At 38.5% G+C, this 12385-nt stretch overlaps 1 protein-coding gene across 2 annotated transcripts; it reads left to right on the top strand.

Moving 5' to 3' along the window:
* Positions 1–1974: 1974 nt before the first annotated feature.
* Positions 1975–11956, top strand: LOC103278836 (collagen alpha-1(X) chain). 2 transcript variants are annotated; one of them, XM_008110608.3, is made up of 3 exons: positions 1978–6572; positions 7328–7495; positions 9478–11956. In XM_008110608.3, the coding sequence occupies exons 1-3, from the start codon at positions 6530–6532 to the stop codon at positions 9966–9968; spliced, it is 702 nt and encodes a 233-aa protein (XP_008108815.1). In that variant the 5' UTR covers positions 1978–6529; the 3' UTR covers positions 9969–11956. The 2 variants fall into 2 exon arrangements, with proteins under 2 accessions (XP_062839088.1, XP_008108815.1); XM_062983018.1 differs by having other exon boundaries at positions 1975–7495.
* Positions 11957–12385: the final 429 nt, after the last annotated feature.

The raw sequence follows: 12385 nt of genomic DNA, 5'->3' as shown, positions 1-12385 counted from the left end.
GAGTCTGAAATGATTGATTGGATGTTCCTGAATAGCAAGGGATTAGACTGGATGGCCCTTGTGGTCTCCTCCAACTCTCTGATTCTATGATTTTGTTATTAGTTCCAGATCGGCCTTCAGATTATGGACAAGAGGCTAGAGCAGGCATGGGGAAACATCCGCCCTCCAGATGTTTTGGACTTCAAGTTCACAATTCCTAACAGGCATTAGTTTGTTAGGATATGTGAGAGTTGAAGTCCAAAACACCTGGAGAGCCGAAGTTTGCCTGTGCCTGTGCCTGTGCCATCTGGAGGGCGGATGTTTCCCCATGCCTGGGTTAGATATTCCCCTTCTGAAGAGGAGGACAAAAGAAATATCTCACAAATGCAGTTATATACCCTGATGTGGCTGACTTTCTAGAAGCTTCACGGTAATTCTCAGGAGTTCTCCTCCTTTCCTTTTGAGACTGAAGTAAGGCAAAGATTCATGCTCTCAGAGAGGGAGCTTATCAGCATCAGTAGTACAATCACCCTGGTTGCATTTCCATTTACCTTTAGATTTATTGCCTCTTTACTGAATCATCCAAACAGAATAAAATCCGGCTATGAACCATGGGCTTTAAAACAAGCTATTACATATATGTCAGTCTTCCACTACTGGAACTCACTGCTTTTTAATTTTCTAACTAATTGACTAAAATGAAATGTACTGGCATGTCATGTGCTCTATTTATACTTCCCTCACTTGAATCTGATAACTGCGTTACAAGGTAAGGCTAAAAGGAGCATCTTCAGAGAGAAGCACTGGGGGTGAATAGGATTAACAATTCCATTGCCAGCTGCTTTTGTTCCTGTAAAGGAAATATGCTCAATTATTCATGCTTGGTTTAAACTGCCGATGAGCCCAAGCTTTAGTTGAACATTTCTCTTTTATTATTCATAGGTTCAAGCTAACAGAGATCCAGTGGAGTTGATATTTCTGCAATTGGAATGATGGAACCCAGAAATAGATTCCTGCAGAAGCTGAGGTTGCTTGTTAAATGAATGAAGAGACAAGAGGAGTAATAGATGCCGCCCCCTTGTCATTGTTTTTAATAGGTTTGGGTTTAAAATGTTAACATCTTTTCTATGAGCAAGACATTTACTGCAATCAGTTCTGGGACGATAAACTCAGGACTGCTGTTGAATCCAGTCTTCCCAGGAATGAAGTTAAGTCTTCTGTGGCCTTCAGACAGCTATACCTTTTCCCAATGACACCACTGATTGGTAGTTTCCCAGTTTCTGCAAGTTGTTGTAGTTAACTACTGTGTAGTTGACTTTGGTTTATGGCAGTGGTTCTCAACCTGGGGTCCTCAGATGTTTGTGGCCTTCAACTCCCAGAAATCCTAGCAGCTGGTAAACTGGCTGGGATTTCTGGGACTTGTGGGCCAAAAACATCTGGTGACCTCAGGTTGAGAACCACTGGTTTATGGACTTAATGTTATCAGCAGCCCTGCTCAGGTCTTGTAGAGATCATGCTGTGGTTTCCTTGGTTGGATCCATTCTGTATTCCTCTTTTCCTTCTGTTTTCTATCTTACCAAACATTATTGTATTTTATAGTGAGTCATGTCTTCTCAAGATATGTCCAAGGGAAAAATCTAAGACCAGTCATCCTGTTCCCCATGGATAGTTCTGGCTTAATTATCTCCTAGACCCACTTATTTCTCTTTTTACTTTTCTGGACTATGATTCCAAGAATTTTCCCAACAAATGGTATAAAAACATTTTTTGTTCTTCTGTTAACTGTCTGGTATCAGTACAATCATACAGAAGGACATGAACATATAGTAGTCATTTGTAGCATATCACTATTTTGGAATACGTGAGATAATAAAACCTAACATCCCTACTGGGCCATATCACAGGTTTTATTAATTTAACATGAAACATGAGAGCTTGTCTGGAAATGTGCCATCATTGCCTCTGGATACAGTGATTCAGCATCAGTGATGTTTGCAGTAGCTACACCAGGGAGATGGCCAATTGTTTAACACAGAACAGTCATTTCCTTGCAAACAACAGTATGTCATTTGGCTGTTTGTGATTAAATCGTTTCTGGCTTCTTCTCAGTGCTCCTGGCATCAAGAAGCTATTCTTGGTGGGGGTTTTTTTAATAAAAGGAATACAGGTGATATCTATCTACTGTAACCCACCTGCACCTGTCACTTCATCACTTACCTGTTTCCATCAGGGACTGGGGAGAGTAATTAGAAGCTGAGAATAGGCACTGATTATAAGCACACACACAAAACACCACCTTTTTCAAGGTAACCTTTCCATCCATCTCATAATGGAAGTGCTAAACTATGAGGCAATGCAACTATGGGGCCTAGGCAGATATGCAGTGGCAGAAAAATACATCTTTGAAATCCTATTATGCTATTTGTCTTGAAATTAAATGCTCTTTTGGGTAAAGCAACCATATTCAGGAATGCTGACTGCTCCAGTGTTTCAATTATGTAGCTTTCTGTAGATTTTTTTTTCATATCATATGCCAAAGCTGCTGGGCACAACTAAAATAGTTCTTTGGATTCAGACTTATGACTAAGATACATTATTCTGGATGAAGAAAAACAGTCTCATATCTATGGGAAAACGTGGACATTTCTAATAACTATGTATTGAATTAAGCCTGCTCACTTCTGTTGATGTTAGGGATTGGAATTTTAGGATATATTGAGAGCTTGCAACCATCATCCAGACTGCAAGGTGTGCAGAGTATGAGAAATGCCCTTAAGCAACTACATAGAGCACAAACTGCATAGAATTTCACAGCTGTTTCCTCCCATATCCTGTGCTTTCCTATCTATTTTAAAGAAGAAAAAGTAGTTATTTGAAATTTATTTTTTAAAGTTTTTTTGGACATTCTATGTTTTTTAACCACAACAAATAATTATTTAAAAGTTGTCTACTAGTCTAGAGCAGGCATGAGCAAACTATTTTGTCTTGGGGCCGCATTGTGGGCCCAGCTGGGAGGGCCAGGCCAGGAAGGAGGGGCCCCAGGAACACACTGGGAGAGGAAGGGGCCAGGAGGGGGCAGGGCCGGGTCTGGGTCATCTTCAGGTTGTCCTCCCAGGGTAAGGGCAGGGCTGCTCACCCTATCCTTATGCTGGGAGGAAGGCGAGACACACGGTAACTACCCTGATCCTCCCCTCTGATCCCCCTCTCCACCCTCCTCCCCCATTCTCATGCTGTCCTTTTGGCATTATGCCGGGAAGAGCGCAATACAGGTGGCAGTTGAAAGTGCTCTTGAGAGCTCTCAGCCACCACATGCCTTCTTCGAGCCATCCTCCCAGCATAAGGATTGAACTTCTCACACCAACCATCACTGTTCCAGACCTCAGTGGGCTCACAGCCAAAATCATGCCGAGTTTTGCCATCTACTGCTAGGGGATAGATTTCTTTCCTGCACAGGGAATGTGAGGAACCAGACTTCAGGAACCAGTAGAATTTCAAACTCTAATTTTTTCCTCCTAAATTTACTTATGGAGCTGAATTTTAGGACATCTAAACCTCTTTCACACTTACATTACTTTTAAGTGTCACAGCTCCAGCCTATAAAATTCTCAGATTTTTACTTTAATATGAGATTTAGACTTCTCTGCTCCTCGTGTGATGTCTACTATTTTGTCCAATTCAACATAGCAGATTCAACATGATACCAGGTTCATAGATATCTAAGACCTGGATAAAATAGTAGGCATTGCTCCAGGAGCAGAACATCATAACTTAAGACTCTGAGCCCTGTTTTCCCTGCACAGTTACAGTTGTTTGAAGCCACATTAATTGCCATATCTAAAGAATCTTTGAATTTGCAGTTTGTTTAAGCATTAGAATCCTTTGGTCTAAATACAATTAAGTACAAATCTCTGGATTTTATAGACTGGAGCTGTGACATTTAATGTGATATCTCCCTTTACCTACTAGATGGATCATGTGGTCTCTTCCAAATCTATTATTTCTACCTTCTTAGTAACAGCTATGCTAAGGCCCTGAAAACTCAGGGCTGTGACTTTGTTGGCAGAGACAATTCATATTAATGAGTCTACTTCTTTTGTTACAGCCTTCGACTTAGTGGACCACCATCATCCTTTCCAATGAATCACATCATCATATGATATATGCAAAGGATCGCAGTTTTAGTTTATCTGTGTTGGCTTATAAAAGTTCGGGCTTGAATTGATCTTGGATTTATTTTATTTTCTAGTAGTCTATAGTGTCCATAAAGCTTAAATACTCTAAAGGCACCAGATCCTAAGCAGAGTTGGCTATAGTTAGTACTTGGATGAGAGATTGCCAATTAATACCAAATGCTATAGGCTATATTTTAGAGGAAGAAGTAGTCCTTGCTTAAGAAAACTGTTTGAAATTCAGGGGTTTACTCTTGGATGCACACACACCAAGGTAGAGAGCTGTAGGAAAAGAGGAAAGCCAAATAACAGAGAGTCAAGCAAGCCATGACCCTGAGTTTGCAAAATCTGTTAAGGGCTGTTAATAATAGGGTAACTTGATAATAATAATAATAATAATAATAATAATAATAATAATAATAATAATAATAATAATTTTATTTATAACTCACCCTCTCTCCCCAAAGATCTTAAAGATCTCTCATTAATGGAGCTGCTTGTGTCCAAATTGATTTCATGGCAATTAACAGCAACGAAGTTATCAAGGGAATGGAAGACAATAAATATAACTGTTCTAGGGATAAGCATTTCTTTGATCTCTCATTTTTACAATGATAGACATTTAGGAACTAATGGAAAATTTCATGGGGAGGGGGACAGAAACATTACTTGGAGGGAAAATGCCTTCATTTTGCTTGACTTCCATAACTATATTAAAGCTGGGTGCCAGAAGCACTTTAATCTTTGCACTTTAAATTGTAGCATTTTGTTACACGTTTATTCAGTGGACCTTCACCCATTAATGACAGCATGCACATATTCTGGTTCTGTTTGAACCTAGAATTACAGGGCTTCTGCACCTTCTAATAGTGTAGAAGGTCACAAAAATGTGAACCAGATCTATTCCATGTATGTATAGTACTTCTTTTTTGCTGGGATATACTTTTGCATATCCTAGACTGACATCTAGAGGCAAATATAGAGAACATTGCTACAATGCAGTGTGAGGCAAGCATTTAAATGAGGAGGGAGTGGGAATGGGCTTGAAAGTATGGACTCCACTGCTCAAAGAGATTGTCTTTCTAGCTTTTGACGTGTCAATTAGGTTAGAACAGGCCCCGGATAATTGAGGCCCAGGATAGACAGTCAATTCATATAATTGTCAGCAAGAAATGTAATTAAGAAAGGATAAAGCTGCATCTCTAGTGCCCCAATTGTACTCAATCTGCGTGCGACTAAGAACCTAGAATATCTAGGATATCAAAAGCAGACACATTTAAAAACAATTGGGAAGTGAATTCTTAGGATAAACTGGCAACACATAGGCACATCACATTCTTCATGTAACATCGTGCAACATCTGTATGGATGACTGTAGGTAAACCCCAACAATGCATGGGCACATGTGGACCCTTCATAGAATCTGTAAGTATATTAAGAAATTTGACCTGAAAAATCAGCTGAAGCTAGTGGTATATCTTGTAACACAATATCTAAAGTTTAACTTACAGGAAACTGGAGGCATATCTTCTTGTTCTTCATGGGGAAAAAGATACAAAGTTTATGTATTCTAGGACAGCATTTTAATAATCTCTTCACACAGGGATGGGATCACAAATGAGTATAATATTCAAATGTCAAGTTTGCTTGCCTAGACTAGACATCATAGCTTTAAAGAGCAGAGCTGTAAATGTTAACAGATGATTTGCCTGTTGAAGTATTGATTTATTTACATTGAGTCAAAAGGTTGTTAAGCAGAACAAGTTTAAACTGTTCTGTCTTAGCTATATCTCCTTCTTGAGAGCACGTCTGCTCTTTTTTTACAACTTGTCACAGCATTCTAGATTTAGTCGGTACAATGAATTATATAAACAAGTTACCTTTGCCTCCTATGTAAAATGTTTTTATTTCAATTAGGCTCCTTCTACACTGCCATATAATCCAGATGATCAAATCAGATAATCCACATTATGTGCTTTGAACTGGATTATATGAGTCTACACTGCCATATAATCCAGTTCAAAGTAGATAATCTAGATTTTATATGGCAGTGTAGAAGAGGCATTAGTTATTTTAAGTTTCTTGTAACAGACCAATATCAGAATTTTCATTTTACAGAAATGGGTATAGATAAATTGTGCTTTTTTTGTTTTTGTTTGAGAGGAATTAATTGGGAAAGCAGATAAGGAGTTAATAAGTAAGTGAAGAAATGCTGGGAATTTGCTTCCTTGTGCAATAAATATTATGACCATCAATAAAAGAGAATGGGCAAAAGGGTATAGGAATGTACTGAAGTCCAACGGGTATTTTGACTCTTCAAAAGAACCTGCACTTAGGAGAAGAAAACAGGCTTGCAAGACGGAAATCATTTCCAAATACCCATGCTGCTGCTATCATATCAGTGTCATGAACATTTTTGGAAAGGTTTGTTTCTTTTAATTTTCTTAATCAGTCCAATTCTCCTCCCTTTTAATGCTTGATTGTATTGCATTGTTAGAGACGTTTTGACACTGTGAGTTGGACAGGTATTCTTATATTAAAATCTTAAATGCAAATACTTACATAAAAATAAAATTAATAGCTTAAATATAATACACCTGTATAATGGGAATTACAATTTAAACCTGTCCAAGGAGGTAACCATCATTATATGTTGTGATAGCAAAATTCACAGTTTTACTGTGTGCTGTGTGAAAAAGTACTTCCTTATTTCCTTCCAGTTGTATTCTAGGAAAGATTAATTTTTGCTCATCACTTAGAGTGCATCTAAACCATAGAATTAATGTATAGTAGTCTGACACCACTTTAACTGTCTTGGTTCAATGTGATGGAATCACTGGAGTTGTGCTTTTTAGCCTTCTGTGCCAAAAAACTGCTGATGGCTCATGAAACTACAAATTTCAGACTTCTATGGCATTGAGCCATAGCTGTCAAAACAGTGTCAAACTGCATCAATTCTATTATGTCGATGCACTTTTAGTGAGCACACAACATTATGATGAATGGCATATGGAAATTGGACATCATGGTCATAAGTTACTCCTATCAGAAGTTTCATTTTTGCACATACTATTTCACCCATTCATTTTCTTTTCACAAAGTGTGCATTAGACAAAAAGATGGGTGTATGAGGCTTTTAGTCTCGTTCATACTGACATACAAATTTCCTGTTGCTATAGGTGTTTGGAGTTTAACGGTCCTTTTGGTGGCAACTGCAGAGGTTCAAGTTAGCCACAATATCCCATGTTGTATACCAGGACCCCAAGGTCCTCCTGGACTCAATGGAAACCCTGGTCATAATGGATTCAATGGAGAAAAGGGAGAGAAAGGGGACCCCGGAGAACAAGGTATATTTCTGAACCAATTTAATAAGAAATATGCTTTCAAGAAGGATTATAATGTTTTTGGCCTCCTTTGACTAACTGATACTTCTTCTTTCACATAATACCTGTGCTGGTGTAAGAAATAGGTCTAATGCTGCTTTTAAAAAATGAGTAGAAGAGGGATAAATAGAAACAATAAGGTAATCTGTAGAGAAGTAGTTTCCATTAAAAATCCTTTCAGTCTGTCTGTTGCCTACAACAGGTGACTAGCTGACATAAGATATCGGAATGGTAGATGCTACACAGACATCCTACAGAATGGGGGAATAATTGATAATAATTATTATCAATTATCAAGACAGGTGAGGCAAAGGAAGAAATTAAATTTGAATAAAAGCAGCTGTTAATGCTGGGAGAGTTGAAGATTTAAGGACTGATGAGATCAGTCACTTAAAGTTGAGACTCGGTCACCTAAAATTGAGATAATTAAAATCAAATTAAGGAGGAAAGAGAAATGTGGAGCTGTGCCAAAGGATACCAGGAACTAACTCCATATATGGCAGTAGGCTGGCGATGTGTTAAGGCAGGGGTCCCCAAACTACGGCCCGCGGGCCACATCCGGCCCCCTGGAGCCATTTATCCGGCCCCCACAGCTTTCCCCCCCTTTCCTGCATTGTCCCGCTCCCTGCACAAGCCTTGGAGACTTGCCTTTCCACCTTTCCCGCCACTTTTCTGCTATAAGAGCCTTTGAGCCTCTCCTGGCTCCCCACTCTCCCTGCATAAGCCATGGAGGAGCCTTGCCTTTCCGCTTTTACTGCAACTCAAAAGGTATTTTAATTATTATTTTATTAATTATTAAGGGGTGTTTTTGTGTGTGTTTTTGTATTTGATATTACTGTATGCTGGTTTTATATCTCTAAGCCGCCCCGAGTCCCCCTGGGGAGATGGTGGCGGGGTACAAAAATAAAATAATAATAATAATAGTAATAATAATAATTATGCTGTGATACACAATGAATCCATAAACTGACTTTCTTAATTTGTTAGGAATGGTGCAGTTAGGTAATTTTGGTCTCAGAACATACTGTGATAATTTATTAGAGTCCTTAAATGACATTATGATATATATGTTGTTAATATGTTTTTCTAACGTTTGCCCAGATGACATTGCCATATGTTAGAAGAACACTCTCAGTCTTATTGCTGTGTGCTGTGGCTTAGATTTGGAGCTTGCTGCAGCCCATTAATAGGCTTATTTTAGACATTCCCCCAATGTTGCTTGATGCCCTTTACTATCCTTAACCTGTACTGCATTAGGCTTTGATGGCATGCATTATTTAGCTAGTTTCAAACTGCATTACATGGTAAGTGTAGATGAGCCTTGGTGAAAAATGTAAGTGGCTCTGTATTTCAGCAATTTTCTTAAATTACTGGTAATTTTTTCCAGGATAGGCTGCAGAATCTTTGAAAGCCAAAGTACACTATACAAGAGATAGCTATGTGTGGTCAAATATGGCTAAAGTTATTAATGAGGAAACACAAACAAGGAAAGACAGCAACATTTTCTTTTGCCTGAGCCTAATGACAAAGGCAAAGATCTACTCCTTCCTCTCCTCTTCTGCCACTATTTCCATCCACTTTTGCACTTTGAATTCAGTTTACAGGTATTGAAGTAAGATGAAGCTGAAGATAGAAAGTAGGAGGGGGATTTGGAAACAGGGGCATTTGAAAGCAGCTGAAATAGTGGGAAGATAGAGTATGAATCTGAACTGCCTCTGCCAAATTGCGATGTTGGATTGCATGCATGCAATTTAGGGCCCTTCTACATAGCCATATAACCCAGAATATCAAGGCAGATAATCCACAATATCAACTTTAAACTGGGTTGAGTCCACATTGTCATATAATCCAGTTCAAAGCGGATGATGTGGGGTTTTATACATCTGTGTAAGGGGCCTCAGTGCTGAAATTCAGAGCTATTTTGCCCTTTCACCCTGCTTGTTTAGGTGCTGCTGGGCCTCCTGGTGCGCCAGGACTTCCAGGAAAACATGGGCCAACTGGACCAAAAGGTGAACATGGAGACAACGGTACTCCTGGTCTTCCTGGTTTGTGTCAACCACAGATGAAATCTGGTTTTGCAGCACATTTGGGAGCAAATTATCCAGCTCCTAATGTGCCCATTGTGTTTCATAACATAATCTACAATGAACAGCAACACTTTGATGCAGCGTCAGGAGTCTTCACCTGCCAAATCCCAGGAGTCTATTTCTTCGGCTACAATATGGAGTCAACCAGGAATTCAAATGTCGTCCTAGTGAAAAATGGTCAACAAGTGGTGGCAACCTACCAGATTACCCCAACTGGTTATGAAAACCTGTCTGGAAGTACAATAATTAGATTGGAGGAAGGTGACAAGGTGTGGTTAGAAGTAAAACCAGATTACAATGGAATAACGCACACCAGTTACTTCTTGGGTTATCTTATATTTGTGTCTTAGGTTATGCAGCCTTTCGTTGTTGTGGAACCTTTCTTTCAGGATTTAGCCAGCTGATTTTGTCTCAGTTTAGTTCTGTTTAGATTCCTCATGTGATCTGAGGAAAGCATGAATATGTTTTCTGTTTCTGTGATCTTCATTGTTTCTTTTTCTCCTTCAATATATCAGAGGATGTAGATTTGCTGCCCTGGCCGTTCTTAGTATGTCCACTTGGTTTAAAAGCCTGATTGTTCAAGAATAGACGGAAATTCAAACAACAGATTGCAGATTATAATTACTTAGATGTTCCAGTCATCACTAGGGGGTTGAATTGGCATAATAGATTCTTATCACACTACCTGTGCTAATTGGTTACCAAGTGTCAAAATGTTCATGCTATTAACATTTTTGTGAATAGCAAGTGTTAATAATGTAGCTGTCACTGTCAATAGTTTAATATTTAATGTCATTCTGACTACTCTATTCTCATCTCAAACATGAATCACACACACACACACACATGCTTCTGAAATTGTGGATAAGTAGTATTTGAAGAAGTGGACTATAGAGCATGCAAATCCATGCTGAAATAAATTGAGTGAAGAACCTACTCGTGTAGTACAGGGTTCCCAGCTGCAGACCCTGGCAGGAATCCTGTTAGGGCTTCATATTGTATAACTAGCCAGCTGTGCAAGTTTATGGGACATTTTTCCAGTCTATGAAAGGAGGTTTCCAAAACCTTCGTATTTTCTCAGGTGATTCCACAATCCACATTTTTTTCTGGGAAGATGTGCAGGGAGAGCTCCTGTCTGTCTTCACCTGCCAGTACTGCCACATTGGTTTCCTCTAAAATCCTATATTCTCAGTAGGATCTCAACCAAGAATGGGTAAGAAACAGTTTTTTAAAAATAATTTTTTTGACATTTAATCCATAAAAACATTTTAGATAACTTATTGGCCAAAAGTTTGCATCAAAAACTAACATGCATAATTTGAGGGTGATGGATGGAGTTATGTTGCAGACAAAATAGGCAAAGAAGCCACTGAATCACAATAATGCACAATAGGATGCTATGAAAGAAGGCTCATGTCCTGGTGTGCATAGTGCCCCACTGTACATTAGGATATATTAATGTTAGGACACATTGTGAATTAGGACTGCTTCACAATGGCCATGCTGCTGTTTTCTTTTATGTAGTAGGCCCAGAAATGTAGATATGATTCAGCTTCTCTCTGGAGAATACAAATATTGTGCAGCACTGCATTTCCCCTTTACTTTATGTGATCATAAATCAATTTACTGTGATGCAATTACCTCGTAACTCCAAACTGACATATTCTGGTGTTGCTAATAAAAATACACCTATTCTCACTTTTATGAAGGAAGGTAGGACATAAATAGATACACAAATAAACAGTGCAGCCAAGTATGGAAAATTTGGACTGGAATTTATGGAGAGGAATTGGGCTACAATTGAACTTTATGGCTAAACTCTCATTCAAAAGCAGACAAAAGTGGTAAACTATCGTGTTTAAGTTGTTTTTAGACTATTAGACCTCACTTTCCAACATTTGGGTTGCTGTTATGCATTTTATTTATGAATAGAGATGCACATTTTTTTGTTGAAATGTGGATATTACATTTTGTTCCAGGTAGTTTTAGACTTTGTACTGGATGAAAAAAAAATCCAATGAACTTAAATTTATTAGAGGAAAACATGCACAACTTCTGAGGAAAATAGTTCCAGATCATTAACTATTTGAACCACCATGGTGGCTTTTGAAACATCCCATTACATGGCCAGACATTTGGGATTGATCTGTTAACATAATAACTTAAAATGCATAAATGTTTTCAATAGTTTTTCTCACCTTCACACAGATCTCACATTGGCATACTATTATCCAACTATGTAACATGGCTAACTTCTGATATTAATGGTGTATAAGCTGTCATCTTTAATGTATTGCTAAAATTTGATTTTATTCAATAAATAACTTTTTTAAAAGACTCTCGGAAAGTCATTGCACAGAAAGTGAGGGAACTACACTTCAGGCATGAGTAAAAGTCCTGAAAAATGCAGGGACCTACTTGCTATTCAGCTTGTCTTCAAAAAGCCAGTGCACATTTTGTAAATTTCACTGCACAAATATGCACCCTGAAACCTTCTTTCAGGATCTTTTTGTACTTGCCTCTTGGTGACAGGTTGTACGTTTCTTGGAAAGGTACAAATCTCCCAACACAATAGCAGAGAAGATTCAAGCAAAGCCATGTAACCACAAAGAACTGACAAAATTGATGCCCTGAGACAAACCACTGACATTTAGTATGATCTTTTAAAAAAGACACTATCCTTGGTTTCATTTCTGAGATGAATAAAATGACAGGAACCAAAGACCTGACACTATTATGGACCTTTTCTCCTGTTCCTGGAAAATGT

The sequence above is a fragment of the Anolis carolinensis genome, chromosome 5 (genome assembly GCF_035594765.1).
Source record: "Anolis carolinensis isolate JA03-04 chromosome 5, rAnoCar3.1.pri, whole genome shotgun sequence".
Classification (NCBI taxonomy): domain Eukaryota; kingdom Metazoa; phylum Chordata; class Lepidosauria; order Squamata; family Dactyloidae; genus Anolis; species Anolis carolinensis.
The sequence above is the reverse complement of the archived record's forward strand: the minus strand, read 5'-3'. Positions and strand labels throughout refer to the sequence as shown.